The sequence below is a fragment of the Carex rostrata genome, chromosome 23, assembly GCF_964058835.1.
Source record: "Carex rostrata chromosome 23, lpCarRost1.2, whole genome shotgun sequence".
NCBI lineage: Eukaryota > Viridiplantae > Streptophyta > Magnoliopsida > Poales > Cyperaceae > Carex > Carex rostrata.
The window spans coordinates 4,187,103-4,213,577 of record NC_135940.1 but is presented as its reverse complement, the minus strand read 5'-3'; the positions used below and the strand labels follow the sequence as shown (position 1 = coordinate 4,213,577).

Sequence of the window (26,475 nt, the reverse complement as noted above, 5' to 3'; positions counted from 1 at the left end):
TAGAAAGACATCTAACATGATTACAATATTAGGGTGTTTTTTTTTTTTTTAGACTATTTGATCAACCATAATTATATGTAACTTCTTTCTGTTCTCTAGTTATAATTTATTTTTAATGAAAACAATTATTAGGTTGACAATTTTGTCAAAATTATACTTTAGTATGCACAGATTTACAATTTTGTCTCCCACTAGTACTAAGATTTTTTTTTTATCACTGAATTGGCAATTAATGGAACTTGAAATAATACTCCTTATGCAATTTGTCATTAAACGTTTATACCATGTTTGACTATGGTTAATAATATTTTCAAGGAAGAAATTAATCACTCGATGAGGATTTAAATTGAAAATCTTCACAATAATTTTCATGTATGCTATTGCTTATTAAATAGGTACGATCAAGCTCATAAAAATGTTGTTAAATATTTTCTTCTTAAAAAAGAGTTAAAGACATTAAATCATTAATTTCTCATTTAATGATGATTTACTGATTTTATGCAGTGGTCTGAAAATTATTTTCTAGTATAAAATGAGAATCAAAGTTTTTAAATCATCTTTTTAGTGCATGCATTTCTTTTTCTTTTTTGAAAGCCCTGGCAGAGGCTGCCACAGGTGGTTTTAGTCATTTTTCTTTTTCGGATCTTGAACACTACGTTATGGAATAAAAATGTGCTATTTCAGCTATGAACGCTATAGCTTAAATTTAACACGAAACGCATGTCAGGATTGATTAGTTTTTTTTTTTGGTTTAAAGCCCATAGGCGATTGCATTGATCTAAACATAGGTTTCTTTCATTTAAATTAAAAAACATTAAAACCTATACATTGAGCTACTTGTACAATCATCTAATTTGTTGTGTCAGAAAATAAAAGATACGTAAAGTCAGAGAATCTGAGTTGGTGTATCCACGCCCGAATAGCAAGTAGGTGGGTCTTCTGATTTTCTTCTCTGAGAATGTAGACACTGCAGTAATTTCTTTAAGTTGCATAGCTCGTGGACTATGCTGCGTCGAGCCATTCCTTGAGGACGAAAGCGTCTTATTCTTTCCGAATTCGACGCCGCCCAGAGGAATTCACAGCCGAGAGGCACTGAATCAAACTGGATCGGGGCAGTCATCACTCATAGAGTAGGAAGAAGAGGGCACTGAATCAAACCGAACCATGACAGTCACCACTCAATCGAGATGGCACTGAATCAAACCGGAACCGGAAACTGAATCAACTAGACCAGGACAGTCACCACTCAGAGAGGAAGAAGAAGAAGAAAGAGAGGAGAAAGAAGACAACTCATCATCATCAAACAACCAAGAAACACATACCTTATTCACATATAGTTATAGTAAGTACTACGGGATGAAATTGATTCACAAATCCTCAGTCGAACCCAGAGAGTCGAGATGAACGAGAAAAATAATAAGCGGCAGAATTCTTAAACGGAGCCATCCACTCAATTGAAACGAAGTAAGATGAATCGAACAGACGAGAGAGATGAATAGAGAGGCGGGGTGAAGCAACCGACCAGATCGACTCTCAAATCACTGTCTTTGTTTTCATCTTCTGAATCGTTTTTTTTTTTTTTTTTCTTCTGTGCGGAGCTCACGAAGCGATCTTTGTATTATATATATAGTTGGTTGATTAGTTTTTCCCGTCCATTGTTTCTCAATTCTCACTAAGTACATATTGTATATTTGAATTAAAATTTCACCGAAATGATTTTCAGCTTAAATACTCCCAGCCGAGTCAAATTTATTTCAGAGCCTATTTGGATTATATAAGGATTCTGCTTTGACATTCGTACCAGATTAACACAAATAACTCAGATCTCATTCTACAGTCTACACGGTCAGTTGGGTATTGCACTGGATGTAAATTACGAGATAACTAAACTTTTCATTTTATCTCCAAACCAAGACTTTCCTTTACGATATCTATTTAAATGCATAGCGCATTATTAATATAAAATGGATTGCTTTAAATTTTGTACTATGAAAATTTGAATGGTCTGAATTTTTCACAGATTAATTCAAATTTTGAGATATCTTAAAAAAAATATGAAATCGGACGCTCCACTTCGGAAATAGTCAGAAATTTCCATAAGAGGAGAAAATTTCCCCCATATAGCAACAAAGAAAAGAAAAGTAGCAAAATTTCCAAAACAATGCCTTGCTTCTTCTTTTTTTTTTGGCAAAAACAAGAAACCGATTTGGATCTGAACCTCCAATCACAATCCACGCTAACATTGAAAGAATTCTGTACATTTCATCTAAGCCGGATGAGTCCGAATTTTGATCGGACGGTCCAAAACAGATTTAATTTTAGGAAAAGTAAAATGAAATTATACTTCCAATGGGCCGGTGACGCCGGTCTGTAATTAAAACAGTAAACACTGATTTATTTACTGACATAATATTTCTTACTACAAGATTAAACCAAACCAAGTTGTCATTCGGTCATTCCTTATTTTTAGACCCATTAATTTCCTCTCTTTCTTTCTCTTTCTTTCTCTCTTTTCTCCTCTCTCCGTTCGAGTCTTTTCTTTTGTTCCCTGAAACGAACGCCTACACTTACATTCTCTCTCTCTCTCTCTTCTCTTCTCTCCTCTCTTTCTTGTACTACTAAAGAAGACGTTTGCTTACTTGCATGCCTATAATAGTACTATCTATAATCAATTCCTTGTTACAAGTAACCCGCCATTGATTGATCCTCGTTTCTCTCTGTGTGTGTTACCCTCGTCTTTCTTTCTTCCTCTTTCTTCATTCGGTTTTGAGCAACTGACAATATGCCCCCGCTTAGAGGCACCAAGCGCAAGAGGCGAGATAAGAGCAGGAGAAACAAACCCGACCCGCTTACTCTTGTGCCCGACTCCGGCGATTGGTGGGACACATTCTCCAGGCGTATTTCAGGTATGATTTTCTTCCTGTATACGATACAACAAGTTTTGTTTCTGTTATCTCCTTTTATGTGTTTCTGTAATCGATACACAAGTATAGCATCATAGATGGATCTGTTCTGGATTACTTAATCTTTTGAATTGTATTGAAATGTAGAGAACTCGATTTTGTATTGAAACGTTGAGTGATTGAGAAGGTGCAATCTTTAGATGCAGTGTAGGTGCATCTCTGTGTGTTCGACGATTATTCCTGTATTTAATTGATCTTAATTCATGTTGCCAAAGTATTGCATATTGAAGTGGCTATGTAAATTCGTGTTTTGGTTTGCTAATTGTGCAATTCTACCTTTTGCAATAGGTTATATCTGACATTTGATGTGGATATACTTTTAATTTAAGTATAGCTGCTGTGTTGATCTGATAAATTAATACTACGTTGTGGTACTGTATAACTGTTATTGGATAGTCAAATTTCTCGATTACGGGGAATCTGCAAGTGATTTTGTGTAGATCTATACTAAACCTAGCTTAACATTTGATATTTAGGAAACAGATACTAAATAAAGTTATTAAATTCAAGTAATGTTTACAAATTTTCAGTTCGTGCATGTGAGACAAAGTTTTCCTATTCACCCTTATTTCTGTGTTATTTATTCCAGTGCTGCTTGTTTTAATTCATGCAATTTCTTTAAAATTATATTTTTTTTATTAGGAAAGAAAATAAAAAAGTTGCTTTTTGAGATAGAATGCACCAGAAAGCAGCTTCTGTTTAAGTTATTTTCTTTTCTAATTGAGTGCACTGTCCTTCAGAAAAGGGGTGTGTGTGTGTGTGTGTTTTAGATCTTCAATTGTAAGTAACATTGTGTAAACACAATGTATGATTCAAATAAACAAACAAAATATCTGCTGAAACAGCACAGTCGAACAAACTGTGAAAAAAAGGGTACAACGTGGAAACTAAGAATTGCATGGGATTGATTTCAGTGACGCTGTCAATACCAATTGAGAAGCTGGAGTTTGAGTCGGTACTGAAAATGCCGAGAAGAACCTTCAATTACATCTGCTCTCTCGTGCGAGATATCCTCATGACCAAAAACACGCACTACCTTTTTGTCGATGGCACCGCCATGGCCGTAGAAGATCAGGTCGCTGTTGCTCTCAGGCGTCTCAGTTCTGGTGATTCTCTGGTCAATGTAGGCACTGCATTCGGTACCAACCATTCCACTGTTTCTCAGGTACATGATCAAATTGTACATTTCTTTGTGCCATTTTCTTTTATTTAATTCTGGTAATTGGTATGTATTGGTACAATCTACGCCACAAAGCACTACAGATAAACAAGGATTACTTTATGCGTGTATTTTTTTTATAGACTTTTCTTTTTCTTTGTATGATTTCTTTTTATCTAATGTACCTTTGCTTTTATTGATCCGATCTGTGTTTTCTGAACTTCAAATTGGTATTTGCTGTTTGGGGGGCATCTGTTGTTTTCTGTAAACTGTGTCGTACCATGTATAGGTTAGGTACGTACCACCTACACGGTACCACTGTGCACCATCCCTTTGTTTCAATTTCTGAATGATATTTCATTCAATTGGTATTACTCAATTCTATCTATTCATAATTCATCTTTGTTTAAGAATTATAATTTCTTAGTACATTTTGACTATACTATAAGAATTAATTAGTGATTATTTTTTATTAGCTAATACAGAAACTTTTAAGTAATAATTAATATAGTGTAGGATTTTTACGAACATACATTATATGTAGGTATTTTTTTTTCTTCTCTCTTTTCTACTTTCGTATATTGTATTTAATAGGTTTTGACTTTGGTCTGATACTTGCAGGTGACGTGGCGATTTGTGGAGGCAATGGAAGAGCGAGGCCTACGCCACCTCAGCTGGCCAGATGCAGATGAAATTGAAAAAATTAAGATTAAAAATGAAAAAATAAAGGGGTTGCCAAATTGCTGCGGGGCCATAGACACGACCCACATCATGCTGTGTCTGCCATCTGGCGAGCCTAACAGCAAAGTATGGCTTGACACTGAGAAGAACCACTCAATGGTTATTCAGGTAAATTCTTATGTGTTACTATGCATAGCGCGTATTGGTCAGTACTATGGATCGATATCTCCATTTTTGAAGTCTAAATAGTTGATGTGAACCATTCAACATGATCTCCACATGAAAATGTACTTGTTGATCAAATTTTGTATTTTTAAGAATTTTATACTCTTTTTTTAGATAGCTACTTATCTAAAAAATAGTAAAAGAAGTTCTAAAAAGATATAAATTTTAGTCTGCAAGTTGAATTTTCTTACGGAGATCATGTTGAATGGTGATTGACTGTTTGAACTTTGAGAGCAAAGATATTGATCCATAGACGGACCAATCCATGCTATGCTTAGTACAAAAGCCTCACTCTTCTGGGTATGAATCCCTCCTAACCGGTATCCAGCCCAATATTGATACGGATCCTTTGTTTCAGGTCATTGTCGACCCGGATATGCGTTTCAGAGACATGATAACGGGTTGGCCCGGGAGCATGAACGAGCTCCAAATTCTAAATAGCTCTGGTTTCTACAAGCTCTGCGAGAAGGGGGCCCGTCTTAGTGGCAAACCAGTAAATATTTTCGACTGTTCTGAAATAAGAGAGTACATCGTAGGAGACAGCGGGTACCCGCTACTACCCTGGCTGATTACACCATACCAAGATACAGATACATCTGCGCACAAATCGGGCTTCAATAAGAGGCATTCGGCGACCCGATTGGTGGCATCGAGGGCACTTGCACGGTTTAAAGACATGTGGCGGTTTTTTCAGGGAGAGATGTGGCGACCCGATAAGCATAGGTTGCCTCGCATGATCCTAGTGTGTGCCTTGTTGCACAACATCATAATAGATCACATGGAGGATGATGAGATAAGCGAGGCGATGACGGTGCACTCGTCGTGCCTACATGATGGGAGCTATAAGCCGCAGGTATGTGGCGTGGCCGATGAAAACGGGGTAGTTCTAAGGGATGCGTTGGCCCAATATTTGGCCGACAAGTCAGCACTGGCTTGACCCACAAGCTATTTAAGTTTTTTTTTGGAAGTTGTGGCATTGCAGGGTTTTGGATCATTCTGTTTTTCATCTAGTTATGGGAAAAGAAAAAAGCAATGCTAAAGAGAACTCTGAGGAATCTTGTAACAACAATTGGAGTTATCTATACATGTTGATTTTATTATCTGATTTTTTTTTTTTGGGCTTAATTTCTATATGGGTTTTAGGTATCATAGTTTTATTTTCATTTCTTCTTTTATCTTTTGTAGAAGGTAGATTTCTGAAAACCGAAAATTATTTTAGTTCAATAGCATTGCAAAATGTAAATGACCAAGTTGTCCTTGGAACAAGCGAATTAACTAGGGATATTTTGATCATTAAAATCCAATATTTGGTGAAGTAAAATTAATACACATCTCAAGGTGAAGTAAATTTAGTGGAATAAAATGAGGTTTCAATCCTGTTTGCTTCATCGAAAGCTAATCCTGTTTGGGCGAATTGATCACTCCTCTCTTTGCTAGCTAAAATGTTGATAGGTCATGTTTTGTTGGAGCATAAATATTTATTTTAGGATAACTTTATATTATGTCACTATACTTTATCTTTGTTTTGTTTTAAATAATAGACAAAGAATAGCATGACGATGATAGTGAAATAACTAATAATGACAACGACGGTAAATAATGATAGTAATTAGTAATAACAATAGTACTAATTGAAAAATGATGAAAAATAAGTTGTATTTAGAAACTTAGAAATCCGACAATAAGAGTGTAATCTGAATATTATGCACATCATACGCATGAAAAAATGACGAAATTTCATACAAGCTTCGATGTTAACCAGAGACTTTAAATTTACAAAGTCTGTATATAACAGCAATTGATGGAATATTAAATGTTATTTAAATTGAAAGAAAATCGATGCACAACCAATTCGTAAGACAAACAATATGCCTATAATTTCTTTTTATTAATAACTTTTACTTGAATTAAAAAGGCATTGTTACACTAAAAATCATAGCTGCACAAAACCACAGAAAACCAAGAGGTGTCCTATGAAAACCAGAGCTATGATCCACATTTCCTGATGAATCACTTCAATCTCATTTGTCTTTCATGTAAGTTAGGTTGATATTAATCAGTAGCCAACACAAATATAGTTTCATGACCTCACATGTAGCATAATTATGCTTGCATAATGTGGTTTTACAATATATTAAAAACCACATTTCCTAACTAAACTCCCTTGATACTATCAAATTGAAGCAAGGAGAAATATCCAAAGAACACTAGCTAGCACATCCACAGGAATACGAGTCCAATATTAATATTTGCGTTAATGCGAATCGGATAATTAAGAAATAATATATCCAGGAGCGGACCCAGAATTTTCGTCAAGGGGCAAAAAATATCGAATCGGATTTAAATAGCTTATCAGATCTAAACCCATTAACTATTTGAGTACTCGATAAAAAAATAATACTTTGACTTTTATTTTCTAATGCTCTAACTTATAATTTTTGATGCTTTAACTTATAATTCTAATTACCAATCATAATTCAAAAATAATTATTTTAATTTTAACACTAAATTTAACCCGAATTACAAATCAAACATTTAAAAAGCCAAAAAAAAATTCCAAAAAAAGACAAAGTCGTATACCATAACTCAAAATTTGATTTACTACATACGAGATACAAATTCCAAATATTGCCGAAAATCCTATCATAATAGATCTTGGTAGTACGTATTTCTAGACCCACATTTCCTCCTCCCTCTTTCTCTCTCAATGGCCCAAATTAAGGCCCTAAGCCCAAATAAACCAAACAAGGCCTCAACTAGTCTCCGAAAAAAAGCATTCGCTCTCCTCTGCTCTCCCTCTGATCGGAAGGGAGGTTTTCTCGTGCAAACGAGAAAGAGAAATGGAATTGACGCTGTTCGCCTGATCAGAAGAGAGCGACGAGCGGGAAAAGAAAAGATTTCATGCGATTTGGAGGCGTCGAAATCGCGAAGGGAAATCCAGCGCAAAAGCAAGAGTTTTGGTGAGAATCATCTTCGTCAGAGTAATACACAACTTCCCTCGTTGGGCTCTCTTTTTTCACCGCTTCCGGCTAGAAGAAAGAAGAGGCGGAGAGGCGGAGAGGCGGAGTTGTGAGTCTCGTGATTTGTGGCTGAAGTGAAAAATAAGAGACGGAGAGGAGTTGTGGGTCTCCGAGGTTCGTGGCTGCAGGGAAGAAGAAGAGGCGAAGCTGTGGAGGGTGAGTTTGCGTCTTCTCTTTAACCCTCTTCTTGCATTTTTGTTATTCATGGCAATTTTGGTAATTCAATGAACTTTTAGAGCAATATCTTACTACTTAGAATTGAATTCTTTCCTTTTGTATCCATATTCTGATCAAGGAAATTCATTCTCAAATCAATTCTTTTCATCTCTTTTCTATTGAATTGAATTCTGTTTTAATTGGTTTTTATTCCGATCAAAGGGAAGCAAATTGTGCAGCTGCTGCCAGGATTTCAAAAAAAAAAAAAAAGACTAAAGAAAATTGTGTTGCTATCTGAGGATGAATTTGAATAATGCCAAAAAAGCTGTTCTCCCAATTATGAATCTGGTCAGAATGCAAGGTGTTCCGATTTTAGACCAATTGCATTTGGAGGAGAGACTTTTGAGATGTGATTTAAAAAATTGGTGTATAGTCAATGTCGGTACGCCTCAGCCTACTATAGTCATGGGGATATCCGGGTAATTTCATTTTTTTATATTAAGAATTATAAGCAAGGTTTTTTTTTTTTTTTTTAAAAAAAAGTAGCAAACAGCTACTTGTTTCATTAAAGAAACAACTACATACATGCAATATTCTGGAAAAAAAGAAAGCAAAGAAGCAAAACCACTACCACCTCACTGGTACCTATTCCTAGGTACCGGTATCAACTCCTTACTTCTGGGCACATATAACCCCTACTGGTATCAATTCTCAAATCGGTACCAATTACCTACAGGCCTGATATTTACCCTTTACCAGTCTTTCCCATTTTATTACAAGTTTGACAAAACAGTAAAACACATATGCATAAAACAACCATTTTTAGGTTTGTCACACAAACAAGGGTTCTTTTTAATTTTAACTAATGTGTACTTGTATAGTTTAGTGCCTACCATCTGTGAACCTTACAAGTAGAGTGCTGGTATTGCCAGCGGTATCCACACACTTCACTGATTCAAGAATATGATACCTGATCTGAGTATTTTGTGCCTAAATGTAAATTTGGAAAGTAGTATAAGATTCTGGTCTTCTACTGATTTTTTCATCAATAGCATAAAAGAAAAAATTTCCATCCATACCATCTTTCTCAGCAAATTCGAGTATACCAGGACTGCTGAATTATTCAGTGGTTAAAATCTGAGTTTTGAGAGAGCCGGTATTTTTTGAAATGATAACACAGACTCAACCACTGAATTATTCAACGGTCCTGGTATAAATTGAAATTTGATTAAAATGACGGTATGGGTGGAATTTCCTTTTTTTTTTTTGGTGTTATAGATTAAAAATCGGGGTCTTCTACTTGCACTTGGAAACCCTAAAATCTGAAAATTCTCTCTCAGAGAAAATGGTACTTACAGATACAACCCTGAACGGTACCAATATGTTAAAACTAGAAATCTGACTTAAAATACAAAATTTAATACATCAGGAAGCCGTCAGAATTAATTAACATCAAGTCGGTGATTCACAACCAGGTTCCTGTAATTAGGAGATTTACCGGGGGTGGTACCGTAATTGTGGATAAAGAGACGATATTTGTGACATTAATATGTAATAGAGAGGCTGTACCTTTGTTGCAACTTTATCCCCAGCCAATAATGTCTTGGACTGGTATGCTGTACCAAGATGTACTTCGTGACTTCGGCAAATTCTCTCTCAGAGAAAATGGTAACATTATTTTGGAGTACTTTTAATATTTGTGATGTTTAATTTATTTCAGTTTAATAAGACAGAGTTAAAGGATGCTGCAACCTTGTATAGTTATTATTCTGATTAAACCTGATATTGTATAGTGTGTACCAGTACACTAATGTTAGAAATAAGTTGTACCAAATAGATGCATGTTTTATGAGATATATACAAGGGACGAGATTATTAACTTTGGTAAAAGAGAAAATGCAAAGCAAAAAAAAAGTCTCATTTATCAATAACTGATTCTATTTGGGTTGGTTATGTGAATGTACCAGGGCAAATGATAAGAAAGTGTTTGGATGCACCAATTAATCAGTTCTTAACAAAACATTTACTGTTAATTATGACTGATTCTACCTTTTTATTTTTTTTTTAACTCAGATTATGTATTTGATAACCTAAAATTTGGTGGAAATGCACAATCCATAACAAAAAATAAATGGATTCACCACACCTCATTTCTATGGGATTATGATGCAAGAAACATGAACTGCTTGAAGCATCCTCAACGAACCCCAAAATACCGATCGGTACGTCCTTTCTGTTTTATCAAATTCTATTAACTTTTTTTTGTTGGATTTATATTGTGTGACTTTCTGTACATGCTTCTTGCTTATTGATTATAATCATTGTATTGTGAAATTGAAAAAAAAAAAAAAAAAAAAAAACTGGTAAATAGTTCTTTTATGGTTACAGGATAGATCGCATATAGAGTTCCTTTGCAGGATGAAGGATATTATACCGAGCAAGTCGATTTTCATAGAGAAAACCCTAAATTCACTTCAAAAACATTTTGTACTACAATCCATTAAGCTGGACGATATATCAAATGCACCATACGCTCCATCATCCCGGTTGTTAACTAGACAAGAACTCGAGCACGAATTGTTAAGCACCGGTGCTTGATCAAATTATTCTGCCAGATCTGTTTATTTTTTTCAGGAGATATTTTTCCTGTCCAATAAAAATAATTATTTTCCAATGAGAATGTTTAATTGATGTTGGAAAAAAAAACTTATTTTTTTGTATAATTCTTGCAATATACTTGTTGTTGACTTAACAATACTCTAAGCTTCTATTGATAATTTTGGATTATTAGTTAGTTTTATTGTTATCATAATACTCTGAAGGGTGTGTTATGGTAAAAAATAATAATTAATATGGCCTAATTTGGTGCACTGTATGCTATCCATTTAAATAAACTGTTCAATTGTGATTATATATAACCTAAATCTTGTGCATAATGTAATATATAATTACATGCAAAAGAAATAAGAATGCAACATATTTCTATTTATTTCTCAAATACACATGTAGGCCGTAGCTCACAGTTACACCAACTAATCATGAAAGGAAAAGAGAGAGAGAGAGAGAGAGAGGCAAGTAGTATTTAATGGCCCAGTTAAAACTCAAAATGTCCGGCCCAGCCCAATAAAATTGATACTTTTTCTGGCAGGCGGAAGAGCCTTTCTTTGCCCGGTAGCGAAGAGCATCGGACCAAATTCGTCCGATATTATATCCGTACCTTTCGATTTGCGTTGAGATTTGGTCTGTTAGATTAACAGGTCGATTTGTGATTTTTTAACGCGGATCTCACGGTCTAGACCGGGTATTGGACTGAATTTAGTCCCATGCCAGCGGTTACACCCCGTTGCCCCTTCTTTGCCTTGGAATGTTCGAAGGATCGAATGGTTAAAAACAAAAAAAAAACAAAATTAAAATCTGAAGGATCAGTCACACAGCCGGTGAGCGGTGAGTCGGAGGGAGGAATCAGCCTGCCGCCGCCGGTGGTTGGTGTCACCCCTCCTCTTCTCCCCCTTTTCCGGTTCGACAGCGTTGCGGTTTTTCATTTGCCCGAGACGCTTGGCTCCGTCTCTTAAGGGTACTACTACTCTTTGTTCACCATTTAGTGTTCATATTTTCTCTATCTCAGTTTTGACATCTTTAGACCGCAATTGTACCATCGGTACCTGGTATTAATCAATTGGTGCATTAATAACGTGCTCTTAATAATAGATTCTCTGATTACAGGAATGGAGGTGTTAATTGATTCATCATCTGAGGATGGCTCAATCCAAACAATCAAACCATCTTTTAGTGATGATAGCGATGATGGCAATAACCGAGAAACAACAGACCCGGTTAGTGATACCCTTACCACAGAGTTGCTGCAGGAGAGGTGGCCACGGAAGATCGAGCCTGAAGTCGGCATGGTGTTCCGCTCAGAAGAGCAAGCGTATCGGTTCTATAACAAATATGCACAAAGAAAGGGTTTCAGTGTAAGAAAAGGTCACTTGGGGCGTAGAAAAGATGGTACGGTACGAAATAGGCATTTCTTATGTAGCAATGAGGGTGCCCGTCAGAAACACCGCACACATGTTACCAAAAAACCAAGAGAAACCGTGCGTACCAATTGCATGGCGAGAATTGAATTCAAAGTAAGTCAAGAGAATATCTGGGTCGTTGGTAAAGTTATCTATGAACACAATCATCCTTTGGTAAGGCCCCAGAAGGCGCATTTATTGAGGTCACATAGGAGGGTTGAGGAACTAGAGAGGGCTGCAAATGAACCCCCGGTACTTCCCATAGACGAGGCGTGTGAGGCTGAGAACATAGGGTTTGCATTGAAGGATCAAACAGGCTACTTGCATACAAATCGGATGCGGGAATTGGAAACGGGGAATGCTCAGTTTCTTTTGGATTTTTTGAATGCAAAGAAACTAGAAGACCCGTGTTTCTTTTATTCAGTGCAATTGGATGATAGGGAACAGGTGACCAACTTTTTCTGGGCTGATTCAAGGTCGATTTTGGATTATTCGTATTTTGGGGATGTGGTTTTGTTCGACACATCATATAGGTGTAATAATAAAAATGAATTGCCTATTGCGGTTTTTCTAGGAATTAGTTATCACAAGCAAATAGTAGTTTTTGGTACTGCTTTGTTATTGGACGAGACGACCGAGTCTTTTGTTTGGGTTTTTAAGACTTTCTTGGAGGCCGTGTCAGGGAAACAACCAAAGACTATCTTCACTGACAATTGGGCCCCAGTGGAAAGAGCAGTTGGTTTGACACTCTCAGATTGTGCACATCGCCTTTGTTTGTGGCACTTAACTCAAAATGCTTTGATTAACATCTCCCAATTGTGTAGCTCTGAACCCATTTTTCTAAAGGAGTTTAAGAGTTGGATTTTCTATCGAGGTAACACCGAAGATGTTTTTCACCAAAAGTGGGTTGACTTGAATAGTCAATACAATCTTTCTAGTAATTCCTGGATTCAGGAGTTGTATGCGGTACGAGAAAAATGGGCTTTGGTGCACCAAAATGGTACGTTTTGTGCCTCCATGACCACCTTGAATTGGTGCGAGGCATTAAAAAGCTTCTTCAAAAAGTACTTCAATCGAAAGCAAACTCTCTCCGGATTTATCGATCACTTCCAAAAGTTACTAAGCAAGTTAAGAGAGAAGGAATTGTATGAAGATCACAAGTCGAGGCAAACAAAACCGATTTTGTTGGTAGATACGCCGATGCTAATTGAGGCATCTAACTCGTATACAAGAGTAGTTTATGCTGAATTTGAAGAGGAATTCAAAAACCAACTACAATGCATATGTCAACCTATTTCTATGAACGGGGCAAATTATTTTTTTAGGGTTTCCCTTCCTGGTAATAAACAATTCGGAGTTGTAGAATTAAGCCCAAGTAATTTAGAAATCAAATGTAGTTGTAGAAAATTTGAAGAAATCGGGTTACTCTGCATGCATGCATTGAAGGTGTTTAGCCATAATAATATACTTCACCTTCCGACCCGATACATTTTAAAAAGGTGGACCAAATATGATACTTTGAAGGTGATGCCTGAAAATTTTCGGGCCTCGGCTGAAACAGGTCTCCAGAACCCACTAATGGAGCAGTGCGATCGGGTGTGGCGAAAGGCAGTGTCAATTATCTTGAAAAGTGTATGTTCTGAGGATGCCTTGCAAATTTTTGAAAATAAAATCAACCAACTAAATGTTGAGGTGGGGAATTTTTTGCGTGAGGTCCCACAAAACAGAGAGACAAATGAAGAAGACGCAGTTGCCGTCGGAGGAAAGAGAAAAAAGAGGGTTAAGAAAGTGAAGAGTGAAGGTGGAAATAAAAGAAAAGAGAAGGTTACGGTGCAAAACAACTTGCCTCAACTGAACTCTGGAATTGCAAGTATGATTTCTTTACTCATACAGCAAAACCAAAGAATCCCAATGTAAGAAAACGAGTAAATAAATAATAAGCAAAGCATAGAAGAACAAACAAAAGTAAACAAATAAAATTAATTATTTGATTAAATATTTCTTTTGTAAGATTATTTTTCGCTGAAATTGAATAGTACTTTAAAGGTAGTAGTAAATATTTATGTATACCTGTACAGGATGTCAAAATGATATGTGACTCTTGAAAATGATCAAAGCATCTCATATGTACCTCCTCTAGTAGGAAATATTTCATATAATACTTCCTTGCTAATTTCTATCAACATTAACCAAATGTACCTCCTCTTAGTTTCACCTGCATATAGATATCAAACAGTGAGGATTATTTGGGCGTCTTTACAAGTAAATATAGAATGTGGGCAGGCGCGGATCTAGATGCCCAGGGGGTGCTTAGCCACCCACATGATCTCAAAAAATTTAATCATGTATATTAAATTTGAATTGAATTGAATTTTTCTTAAAAGTTTTTATATAGTTCAGCCGCACTCATGAAATGCTAAATGTGTGCTTCTAGCCTTGTGGTTAGAATTTCATTTAGTAGTTGTGGAGACTTGAGTTCGATCCCAAATTCCGAATGACCACGCATTATGTATTTTCACATATTATGCATTTTACGTTTCAGCCCCCCCCCCCCCCCCCACAAAAAAAAAAAAAATAATTAAATTAATTTTCTAGTTCCGCCCCAGGCAGTGCTGGATGCCTGATATGATCTTTTTGTCACCTTCCAGGAATATGTGCTGATTGGCATCTTGATATTGTGAAGTCGTTCCCAATTAATACATATTCACAACTTTTCAATCTTTTATGTGGAATAGGGGAGAATGAGGAGAAAAATGAATCATCGTTGCAAGTTTACTGTAATCAACCTGCACAGGTCGGTACGGCAATAGAGCCTTCTGGATGCTCCTTCCCACTGGAGACTATTTTACCCTCTCAGGTTTTCCTTTCTCCTTTTCTGTACTTAGTCACATTTTTTTTTTGGGTTTTCCGTTTATTAGACAGTTTTGTATTTGTTTGCAGGAACACTATTTGGCCCCACAAGGGATGTATGACCCGCCTTCGAACAACCCTAACATCTTGTCTTGGTTCAACCCAAGAGGTGCCTCAGTTTGTATGCCTTTACCAAATTTTGTCAACTGGGGTATTCCGCCGTGTGCTGTACCACCTAATTTCTCTATGCCTCGCCATCCACTCGACTCACCTTCAGTATGTTTCTTTGAACAAGTTTGTGAAAATAAATTATTGAAAAAACCAAGAAAATTGCTGTACCAAAAACTAGGGGTCAAGTGTTCGAGTTTGTGATTTATATATTGTAGATTTTATTTGGTATGATTAGATATTTAAGCCCAAGCACTGATTCCCAATTTACCCTTTTATTTTGCAGAATTCTGCACTTCCAGAGCAGCATAATTCAGTGACTCGTAAACTTAGTTTTGATATTAACAAAGGTTTGGAGCATGTTTCCTTTCATATTTCCGTGTAACTCCTAATATGCAAAACTGCTTGGTCTTTTTGGTAAATTTTATTCTGGCATGTATACAGATAACTAGTACCCTGTTTACTGTATATACTGTTAGTCTCCTGTACCGGTCTAGTATTTGCTTAGTGTGTGGGTACTATGATTAAACAGATACCATTGATTTCGCACAATTTCGTTTTATACCACAGCTGCTGAATTATCCAGAATAATTCAGCTGTTGAAATCTGTGTTATCAGACAGACGGTTTTTCAAAAGAGAATAATGAAAATTTCAACTGCTATTCTGCAGTTGAAAAATGGTTTCAATCGAATAATTCAGCGGTTGTGGTATAAAACGAAATTGTCCGAAATCAATGGTGTGGGTGAAATTTTGATATTATTTTATTCAACTGATAAAAAAAATAGGGATTGGTTAAGCATAGATTCCATGCCTTTATTTGTGAGAAATAACATGCTAGGTTTACCATTCTGGTAAGACCCGTTACCATTCTTTAAAGCAATATTAGATGAAGATACTAAAATGGTTTCATCTTTTACAGGTAATTGACGGTGCGCTTGTGTACATACAAATTTCAGTAACCATTTTTTACCTTTTTTGCATGGTTGCTTTACCTATGGTACTATGCATAGCACAGGTTGGTACAGAGTAACATTTTTTTACCTCTTTTGCATGGTTGCTTTACCTATGGTTCCATGTTTACCTTTTTTTTGTACAGAGTAACATCTTAGAAGAGTGAGGCTATGGTACTATGCATAGCACGGATTGGTCCGTACTATAAGTCAATATTTTTGTTTCCAAGGTCCAAATAGTCGATTGAACCATTCAACGTGATTTTTTGTATGAAAATATACTTGAAGACTAAATGTTACATATTTTAGAATTTTTTCCAATTTTATCAGATAGGTAGAAAATCATTACTTTTGAATGGTCTAGAAACTTTAGATCGAGTGATTTTCTACCTATCTAAAAAAATAATAAAAATATTCTAAAACAATATAAATTTTGATCTACTAGTACATTTTCATATGGAGATCTTGTTGAATGGATCTGATAAATTATTTGGACTTTGAAAATGAAGTTATTGATCCCTAGTACGGACTAATATGCGCTAAGCATAGTATCGTAGCCTCACTCCATATTAGAATTAGTTGAGGTTCAGCTGGTGATAGGCTAAAATGCTTTCCCTTATTTTTGCAATCACTTCATATCTCCCGTATTTAGCAATTGGTGCTTGTGGTAAGGTTGTTTTCAGTGAATGAAAGCAGGTATCTTTTTTAAGGGTATCTTTGCAAAAGTGAAAGAGAGCAATTGTAAGTCGTTTTATGTAGGTGTATCAATTGAAGAAAAATTATTCTTTAGCTCGATACGATTCTTATTTAGCGAAATTCTTCTTGTGTCGTGCATTCTTATTTCAGTTTTGAAAGTCCAAATACAAATCAAACTGCGCAATATGATCTTCATATCCAAATGTGCTTGGAGATCAAATTTAAGTACAGAGTCTTCTGAAAAAGAAAATAGACTATACAAAATTACAAACAAACTAATTATATGTACTTTTACACTAATTTTTAAAAGTAGACTGTACAAATTTAAATACAGGTACAAAATACACTATAGTAATATCTTTAAAAGTGAAGTACTATACAAATTTAAATACCACCGATTAGGTCTGCGTATTTTTTTTCTTGAAAATCTTTTTAAAGATTTTTACATTAAGGGATTTTGTATTGTTCGAAATGTTTATGGAATAATGATATAATGCTTGAATAATGACATAATGTTCGTAATATTTTTTGTTGTGGGTTCTAATGAAATCAGAAATGAACATCACAACGCGTTAAGTGAAGTGCTAGCAAGTAATATGACCCATCAAAAAAAGAAAAAGAAACAAAGTAAATTATTTTTTTTAATTTGTCGACAGATAATTACTTTTGATTTTAAAATTGATTTGCAGGTCAGAGAAATTCAACCAAAAAAATAAATGAAAATTCGAATTTCAAAAGGACATAACTTATAGTATGACTATATATAATTCGGAGAGCTCGCGAAGAAATCTATAAACTCTCTATGGGTTTATCCTGAAAATATCACATTTCAGAGCAAAAAAAATAATGTTTAGTGTCTCAGGAATTTAGTTGAAGTTTCTGATAATAATTTGTTTTTGTTATTTTTTTCTAAAATTAACACATGCATACTAGTATTCATGTTACCTTTGAGTGACACCAAAGCTAGTTCTGATTGCAATCGAATTCGTATAACCTAAGATAACATATATTTTAATTTGGATCTAGATCGTTCAATCAGAATAAATTATTGAAGCAACGTTATGCGTTTTATCTCGGTCCGGATATGGATTCTGTCTTCTAGGTTTTGAGTTTTTAGGATATTCCGCCATATTTTCATTCAAAATGCTACAATTAGAAAATTCGGATTTGGTTGATGATTCTTTTATTAGTTTAAGCTAGCATCCAAAGTCCCTGATTTTTTATTAATTGAAAATTAAAAAAAAAAAAACCACGATAGGGTGATGTTTTGAATTTAAGTAAAACATAATTGTTAGATGGGACAATTTATCCCGTCTTACTAATGCAAATTCATAACTCCGCTAATTTAATTAACTAAGCAGAGAGAAAAAAAAAACCAAGGAAAGAATAATCCTTCACGTTCGGACAGAAAAAAAATACACAGACAATGTAATCCGTCTCGTCTCGATCTAGCGAAATTTATTCACCTCCGTCGTTATCTCTCTTTCTTTCTTTCTTTCTTGTCTCATGTCTCCTTCTAGCAAAATTTATTCATCCAATGAATTTCTTTTTTCCGTCCAAACATAATAGATTGTACTGTTCTCGGTTACTTTTTCGCATGGATGGAAAAGATTATTCTGTCCCTCGTTTTTTTTTATCTCTCTACTTAGTTAATTAAATTAGCGGAGTTACAGATTTGAATTAGTGGGACGGAATAAACCAATCCGGTTTACCTAGATATTGAATTTCTATCAAATCGACCCCTTTCGCAGTATTTTTATTATTTTCAATTAATAAAAATCGATTCAAAGCCCTAAAGAAATATTCCACATTTTGTACGGAGAACCTTTATTATAAATGCAAAATAAAATTTTGAAAAGTTGTCGCCGACTCGCCGTCATTTGAAATTGTACGTTTGTCTACGTAGTCTCAAGCTCTGGTGGGGCCCCATGTTCCTGTCATTGTACGCCCGTCCCCTAAAACCATTTTGTTGACTAGTCCTATAAATTATGAATAATCTCTTTAGATTAATCTATTTCAAAAATGATACATATACACTGCACATCTGTATGTTTTTTTTTTTTTTTAAGGAAAACATCTGTATGTCTTGAATCTCTTGATGCATGAGGTGTTTAGTCAATATAAATTATGAATAAATTATTCACGAGGTGTTTAGTCAATTATATGTCTTCATGCATGAGGTGTTTAGTCAATTAGTATATTTTCAGAAATGATACATATACACATTTAAAATATGTCTTTAAATTAAATGCTTGAGGTGTTTATAACTATTATTTTCAGTTAAGTATTTTCTCAATAAATACAAGGCATAACTATGATTAAATTTTGTTATAAGTTTTAAATTTTTTAACATAAGGGCATTTGCTGTAAATTTTTTTTTTTTTAAATTTTGGAACTTTTCTTCATAAATTTGAACCCTTCTACCATACCACCATATTATACGCACTTGGCTGATACTGTAGGTAGTTCTTCTGTAATATACTTTCATATTTAATAATATTTCTACAAACTTTTATCAAAAAAAAATATATATATATATACGCTCTTAACTGGATACTAAACTTAGAAAAAAAATCTTAATAAATTGTTGCTAAATAAAGAAAATAAGTAACAAAAGTACATCATCCACATCCAATAAAAAACACACCGTGTCACAACAAATATTTAATTTTAGAATTGGGTTTTGTCCAGAGTGTTTTGAACAAATTTTATGCAAAACCGAACTTAAAACATTCGATTTGTGTTTAAATTTGTGCGAATTGATTCAGAAGTTGAGAAGTTTAAATGACTTGAATCTAAACTGTTTGCAAAATTTTGACGTAAATGAGACGGTTTAGTTTAGACACAGCTCTGAATGAATTCGTATCCTGTGAGATATCTCAAACTTTGCGTGACTTTATGGAAAATTCCAACCGTTTAAGTACGTTCTGCACAAATCTCAAAACACACATAATACTGACCCCTACATCACCACCGAATAGGCACCGGACACGTCGGTCACGCAAAAGTTGAGATACCTGAGGATACGCACTCGCTCTGAATATTGGTTTGTGGACAGTCCATTGGACAAAAATCCCACCCTGTAAATTTTTTCCAAAGTACGCATCATCCCATCTCTGGAGTTGATAACCAAAAAATAAACCATGTCCATGCAAAATCTATTATCAACGACAAGCAAATCAGTTGTGCTGGATCCTCCGATTTTGTCTCCATTCCGTCCATTCTCCGCTTGTCCGTTTCCCCTAAAGTAACTCAATTTTTGTATTTATATTTTGGCCGTCCAATCAGAATCCGCCCAATCCGAATCGAGGTGAAATGCACGGGGCCCTTTTATTATCCGTGTCTGAGCAAATCCGACGGTCAAGATCAAAAACAAAAATTTGAGTTACTTCAGGTACCGAGTTCCTCGCGCAATCCCTTCCCTTAAATTCCTAGGGTTCCGTTTCATCTCCTCTTTGGTTTTTTAGCCCAATTTCGACAGATTTTTATCTTAGTTTTATTCAAAATAGGGATTTAATAAACGTAACATTTCTCCAATTTTATCTCTTTTTTTTTTTTTTTTTTTTCCTCCAGTTTTTCCAATGTTTTTTAGATTCTGCCTCCTATCTTCCTAGGAGCGCTCGGATCGGCGGATTCTCTCCCCGTTGCTCCACCGCACTAGGAAGAGGCGATGAGATTTGCCCTTGAAATCCGTCAATGAGAAATCGCCGCGTGGTAGTTCAAAGTGGGGTTATGGATCTCGGGTTATCGAATAACCGCTTGGTGCACCATTCCAAACCCGACCCGTTCTCCGCTGCATCCGAGGCCTTCTCTGAAAGCTCCGAGAAGATACCCATTTTTCTCTTCAATTCTATAATTCTCTTGTAGTTCTCACCGCTTGTAGTTGTTGTTGCTTAGATCGTGATTTCAATTGCTTTAGCTTGGATTTTTGTGTATAATAATTATTATATAAAATGGGAAAAAATGGAGGTAGCAAGGCGGGCAGTGACACGGATCCCGAGGGTGTCGTCGAGATAGACCCCACTCAACGGTACTTGCGAGTATGTATTTGTTTGTTTGTTCTTTTAATGTTTTACTCCTATATATTTTTTTAATTATTTGATGGATAAAATTATTGATATGATCTGTTGATTTGCAGTACAGTGATATTCTGGGAAAGGGAGCATATAAGAAAGTGTGAGTTTACATCTCCATTTTAGTAATTTCATATGAATTATTTTGTACTTTGTTACAGTTGTAATTTGTAAATTAAATAAATTACTACTCCTGTCCTGCTTCATGTATTTATTTAACTGGTAATTTGAGAGTTAAATACAAAATGAAATCATATAATGATGTTAATTTGGTTAGTTCTAAAGTAATAGTTGCAAATTTGTCAACTAGTACTCGATAACTCAAGAAAACCTTACATTACTTTCAGAAATCAAATAATGATGCTAATTTGGCTATTAGCTAAACTTATGGAAGGATCTAGTTGAATTTTCACCATAAATTAAGGGATACTTACTGAAGGAGCCTTGAATGAACTAGAAAAAGTTCAGAGATCTATGTGAACCTACAATAGTAGTTAAAAATCAACATCTGTTATGTAATTAGGTCTCTTGCTTATATACACATGTATTAACTAGGAAATTGTAAATTAGGTACAAGGCATTTGATCAAATTGATGGCATTGAAGTTGCGTGGAACAAAGTGAGCATAGAGCAGATGCTCCAGTCGCCGGAAAACCTTTCTCGGCTTTATTCTGAGGTTCATTTTCTAAAGACTCTCCGGCATCAAAACATTCTAAGGTTTCACACTTCATGGGTCGACGACGAGAACCGACACATTAATATAATTACTGAGCTATTCATCTCTGGCAGCCTCAGATCGTAAGTTTTGAGAAATTCTCAGACCAAACTTGAAATTTGCAGATTGTTTGATTTTTTATTTATTTTTTATAATGGAGTTTCTTTGGTTGAACTAGTGCAGATTAATTTTATTTTCTGTTACCAATTGGATTTCAAATCAAATATCTGTTGTTATTATTGAATTATGAGGGCCAAATGTTGTTATATAATTATCTGAAAAATTAATTGGTTTAAGAATGGCCTGTTTATATAACCCTTTTTAAAGTGAAGTGATTAGTTGGTTTGAGAATGGCCTGTTTGGCTGTTTATATAACCCTTTTTAAAGCGAAGTGATTTGTTAGAACAAATAATTGAAAGTTCAAATCTTGACCTTGAAATTTGTAGCTGGCTATATATTATTTTTTTACCTAGGTTTGAATATAATTGATGAATGGTACCTAAAACATGTAGGTATCGTAAGATGCACCAGCGAGTGGATTTGAAAGCGATAAAGAACTGGGCTCGGCAGATATTACGGGGACTAGTGTTTCTCCACAGTCACAAGCCTCCGATAATTCATCGAGACCTGAAATGCGACAACATATTTATAAATGGGAACAGTGGAGAGGTTAAAATTGGAGATCTCGGTCTTGCTACGATGATGCTACAAGCGAAGGCCCGAAGCGTTCTTGGTTTGATCTGTTTATCCTTTCAATGATCAGTAATAGTTTAAATTTCTTTTTTCTATGGTACTATGCATAGTGCACATTGGTCTATACTATGGATAAATATTTCGTTTTCAAAGTCCAAATAGGCGATATGAACTGTTCAACAGGATATTTATATGAAAATGTACATGCACACTAAATTTTACATTTTTTAGAAGTTTTTTACCTTTTTTTTTTTAAAATATAGTAAAATATTCTAAAGATGTAAAATTTGATCTACAAGTACATTTTCATATAGAGATTATGTTGCACGGTTCAGGTCAATTGTTTAGACTTTGAAAATGAAAATATTGATCCATATTATGGACCAATATGGGCCATGGATAGTACTGTAGTCTCACTCTTTTTCTTTTTAAATAATAGAAGAAGTGTTACAATTTTTATAAAAAAATTTCAGGAACTCCTGAATTTATGGCTCCTGAGCTATATGACGAAGAGTATAATGAACTAGTCGACATATATTCGTTTGGCATGTGCATGTTAGAGATGGTGACTCTTGAATACCCGTACAGTGAGTGCCACAATGCCGCTCAAATATTCAAACGTGTTTCCTCGGTATGGATTTACATAATAAAATAAATGTTACGGCCTGTTATTTTGATCACTCAATAGTATTTTCAATTACAGGGAGTGAAACCAGCAGCACTAGAGAAGGTAACAAATTTGCAACTACGTTACTTTATAGAGCAGTGCCTCTTTCCGGCATCCGAGAGGAAGTCGGCTAAAGAGCTATTAGAGGACCCTTTTCTCCAGTGCAGTACCTCCCAAGAGACAAACCCTTTTCTCCAGTGCAGTACCTCACAAGAGATAAACCCTAGCAATACAGTAACGTCATTTCAGCCTCCGCAATCGCATCGCAGCACAAGTGCTGAGAAAATTTTGTTGGATATCGAGGCGGTGTCGAACCGGTCGAACCCAACTAGTGATGTTGGTGTTGAGGCAAACTATATAGAACCGGTTGCAATTAGTAATGGTGGTGTTGAGTCAAACTCTGCAGAGACAGGACCACCTGTACTTGAGTTCGTACGAGTCAACAGAGATATTGAGTTCAGACTTGAAGGAGGAACAATAGATGAGAACTCTGTCTCTTTGTTTATGCGTATTACCGACTCTAATGGTATGTGCAAATATTACTATAAAAAAAGTCCATCAGATAATGAGTTAATAATAATATTCTTCTTCTTGTATTTTTTTTTTGTCCAGATCATGTGAGAAATGTCCACTTTACATTTTACTTGGACTCGGACACCTCTCTCGGGGTGGCTGGTGAGATGGTTGAGCAGCTTGAACTCGGAGATTACCACGTGCCGTTTTTATCTGAATTCATAGATTATCTCCTCGTATGCCTCGTGCCTGACTGGCGGCCCCTCACTGATGGATCAGCGAATGGCGACAATACCTCCACTGTGGGAAATGGGTCCACCTTGGAAAATGAATTTACACTAGAAAATGAGTTGAACAGATCAGATGGCTTACCTGATACCAATAGACTGAGTTTAAACTCTACTCTAATTAACGCTCTGAGAGCTGTTTGTGAAGAAGAGGTGAAATCAGCATCTGATGGTTCGTCGACATCTGTGAAACCCGACTCGGGCGGTTCACCGAAATCCAACTCTGGGGGTCACACACGTATTGAAAATTCTAACTGTGAAACAGGAGAGAGCAGTGCACCTCCTGACAGGTGTCACATTGCGGCGGAGGCTGTTGGAAAGAAACCGTTGAATGGGTGCACTCTTCAATGTCTAGACGAAGACGACGAGGGGCTTCAATCGGAGATTTACGACATAAGAGAGCACTATCGACATTTGTTCGAGGAATTAAATAGAATGCAAGAGGTAGCTTTGACGAATGCACGCAAGAGGTGGATGCGTAAGTTGGACAAGAGTTCTACTTGATGCTCCTTTTTGCTTTTTTTTTTGTTTATTTTTTTCTAACATAAGAGAGTAAATGGTAATATCGGGTATGTTGTTGATTGCCGTATATTATTTTTATATATAAGGTAATTTGGGTGTGCTGATCGCCATAATTTTTTTTTATAATGGTGGTTTAGTATGGGTTATGTTTGACTATAATATATCTATATTGAAGCTTTTGATTTGTTTGTTTGTCAATGTACCTAACAAACGTTTTCAAGTTTGTTCATCACTAACTGAAATTAAAAAGCCAAAAGAGGCGTACCAGTATATCATTTATCGATTGTTTGAAAATTGTAACCATGGATGGCCTTGTGAACGTGTGGCTTAAATTTGGTCCGATTGTCTGGTCGGGACGTTCAATCCGGGTTGAGATTTATGTACCCGATTTAACGGTAATAGATTTTGTTGTATGCATGAATCTCGACGTTACGGCTTAGAACGGGCATTGAACTGAATTTGGTCTAACGGGTATTGTGGACTGAATTTAGTCTGATGTTCATTCAAAAACACCCCGCTCCCACAATCAAGAGACAAGATATACCATAAATTCCTTGAAGTCTAATTTACTTGAATTAAAATAAATTCAGATTTTATCTTGTTGATTGTTTTTGATATAATATAGCTAATGAGTTTGATCCCGAACCCGATTTCTGCCTCAATGCTCTTCTCCGAAAGAATCTCACCTTTCAAGTCTCTTCCCTTGTGTACTTCTCCTCTCTCCATTTGTTCCTACTATATATTTTAGTTTATATTCAAGAGCCGGTCAAAGGCATTGGCACATGCAGGAGCAGTGTTTGAAAATGTGATTTTGTTTATGCATGCATAATGTCATTGCATATCACATATGCGACATGCGTGCATATACGAATTTGTACAAGGAAGTACATATGCAGTTTTACTATGTTTTGTTAAAGAAATATCGATAAAATAAAACTAATTTATATCTAAAGAATTGTTTAGTCTATTGGTTTGTGCTATTTACCATATTATGAAGGTTATAGATTCACCACAAAATAAATTTTAGATTTTTTTCAAGTCCGCATGGACTGTATATGTACCCGTATATTCAAAACTGCATGAGTTTCTATATGCGAAAGACCACTGCATAAGCATATGCGATCCATGCGGCCGCATTTTAAAACACTCTGCAGAAGGTGTGTGTGGCCAAGACCCATTTTTCAACCCTTAATGGCTTAAACAGTTCAGCAACTGCCCCATAGCCATCCTGCTTGAGTGGCCTGCCCTTATGCAGGTGCACCGGTCTGAGTTCTGCGCAACCCATGATGAGTATCTGCCGTTTGCTCATTTGCCTGACTCGTCATGCCGGTTCTCTGGCTCTTGTCCTGCCAGTGTGCTCTTCACCAACTTTGTTGGATTTTTCCCCCTTTTTCATAATTTGTTACTATTTTCAGTTTTATATATTGTAAATGATTTTGTCATACATGACTCTCTATTACATTCAGCCATCCTGCTTCTCTAATTGTTCGACTCAAGCTACATTAATTCACCAAGGGGTATCTAGGTCTTCATGTACTCTTTGGTGATAATTCTATGGTTTCCAAATAACCCTTTATTTCATCTATTTTGGTGGAACTAAATTATATTGCCTCCGATTAAAAATATTCAGAGAACTTCAGAAGTTTCATCTATTTTATCTCTTATTCAATCTCATTAACATTATTCCTTTCGTCTGCTAGCTCACCCCACAGATAAACTTCATAACACCTGCAGATTAGCAGCATGTTCTCTTTTCGTTAAGAAGTGTTTCGATCTATAGTACTATATGGACTTACTGAGTTACTGTTATGCTTATGAGCAGGGAGCATTATTTCTTTTTTGTCCGTCCTTTGAATTTAACTCATTGAATGTAATTTGGCACTGGATGAGGCAATTTCCAATTAAAATTAAATAGGGTATATTTATCAATTCAAGTTTTAAAATAATTAAATAAGATGGTAAATAAATAGAAGGGGATAAAACAAAGAATGTTAAGTTTTTGGGACAATATTAGATATTATTGTGTTTTCATGAGAATATTAGCTATTTTAAAAATTTACATAGACACACTAGAAATTCTCCCTCATTCTAAATACTGGGATTATACAATATCTTATCTC

The 26,475-nt window shown here is 35.5% G+C and overlaps 3 protein-coding genes and 1 long non-coding RNA gene across 7 annotated transcripts in view; all 4 read left to right on the top strand.

Annotated features, from left to right (window-relative positions):
• Positions 1-17,012, top strand: part of LOC144574988 (uncharacterized) — an 87,132-nt gene extending 70,120 nt beyond the window's left edge. The window contains exon 2 of the long non-coding RNA XR_013518333.1: positions 16,747-17,012. This is a non-coding gene — a long non-coding RNA (uncharacterized LOC144574988). The remainder of the gene's footprint in view (positions 1-16,746) is intronic.
• On the top strand, positions 7,819-10,986 carry LOC144575100 (Biotin/lipoate A/B protein ligase family). The gene is made up of 5 exons (XM_078325217.1): positions 7,819-8,204; positions 8,427-8,683; positions 9,634-9,872; positions 10,278-10,426; positions 10,593-10,986. Exons 2-5 carry the CDS (start codon positions 8,505-8,507, stop codon positions 10,800-10,802), a joined length of 777 nt encoding a protein of 258 aa, XP_078181343.1. The 5' UTR covers positions 7,819-8,204; positions 8,427-8,504; the 3' UTR covers positions 10,803-10,986.
• On the top strand, positions 11,660-17,012 carry LOC144574987 (protein FAR1-RELATED SEQUENCE 5-like). Its single transcript, XM_078325100.1, has 6 exons — positions 11,660-11,778; positions 11,913-14,090; positions 14,956-15,077; positions 15,161-15,346; positions 15,525-15,588; positions 16,159-17,012. Exons 2-6 carry the CDS (start codon positions 11,930-11,932, stop codon positions 16,164-16,166), a joined length of 2,541 nt encoding a protein of 846 aa, XP_078181226.1. The 5' UTR covers positions 11,660-11,778; positions 11,913-11,929; the 3' UTR covers positions 16,167-17,012.
• Positions 17,013-20,338: 3,326 nt separating this feature from the next.
• Positions 20,339-24,539, top strand: LOC144574813 (putative serine/threonine-protein kinase WNK6). Of its 4 annotated transcripts, none has more exons than XM_078324884.1 (7): positions 20,339-20,925; positions 21,024-21,061; positions 21,529-21,756; positions 22,186-22,406; positions 22,840-22,997; positions 23,070-23,559; positions 23,646-24,539. In XM_078324884.1, the coding sequence occupies exons 1-7, from the start codon at positions 20,839-20,841 to the stop codon at positions 24,335-24,337; spliced, it is 1,914 nt and encodes a 637-aa protein (XP_078181010.1). In that variant the 5' UTR covers positions 20,339-20,838; the 3' UTR covers positions 24,338-24,539. The 4 variants fall into 4 exon arrangements, with proteins under 4 accessions (XP_078181010.1, XP_078181012.1, XP_078181013.1 ...); XM_078324886.1 differs by having other exon boundaries at positions 20,342-20,915; XM_078324887.1 differs by having other exon boundaries at positions 20,343-20,925; positions 21,029-21,061.
• Positions 24,540-26,475: the final 1,936 nt, after the last annotated feature.

Excerpts from the sequence above, each read along its gene's own strand:
- LOC144574987 (XM_078325100.1), top strand. The coding sequence starts at position 11,930 with ATGGAGGTGTTAATTGATTCATCATCTGAGGATGGCTCAATCCAAACA. Across the intron at positions 14,091-14,955 it reads ACTGAACTCTGGAATTGCAA|GGGAGAATGAGGAGAAAAAT; the intron begins GTATGATTTCTT and ends TATGTGGAATAG. Across the intron at positions 15,347-15,524 it reads ATCCACTCGACTCACCTTCA|AATTCTGCACTTCCAGAGCA; the intron begins GTATGTTTCTTT and ends TTTATTTTGCAG.
- LOC144574813 (XM_078324884.1), top strand. The coding sequence starts at position 20,839 with ATGGGAAAAAATGGAGGTAGCAAGGCGGGCAGTGACACGGATCCCGAG. Across the intron at positions 21,062-21,528 it reads AAGGGAGCATATAAGAAAGT|GTACAAGGCATTTGATCAAA; the intron begins GTGAGTTTACAT and ends ATTGTAAATTAG. Across the intron at positions 21,757-22,185 it reads ATCTCTGGCAGCCTCAGATC|GTATCGTAAGATGCACCAGC; the intron begins GTAAGTTTTGAG and ends TAAAACATGTAG.
- LOC144575100 (XM_078325217.1), top strand. The coding sequence starts at position 8,505 with ATGAATTTGAATAATGCCAAAAAAGCTGTTCTCCCAATTATGAATCTG. Across the intron at positions 9,873-10,277 it reads ATTCTCTCTCAGAGAAAATG|ATTATGTATTTGATAACCTA; the intron begins GTAACATTATTT and ends TTTTTAACTCAG. Across the intron at positions 10,427-10,592 it reads GAACCCCAAAATACCGATCG|GATAGATCGCATATAGAGTT; the intron begins GTACGTCCTTTC and ends TTATGGTTACAG.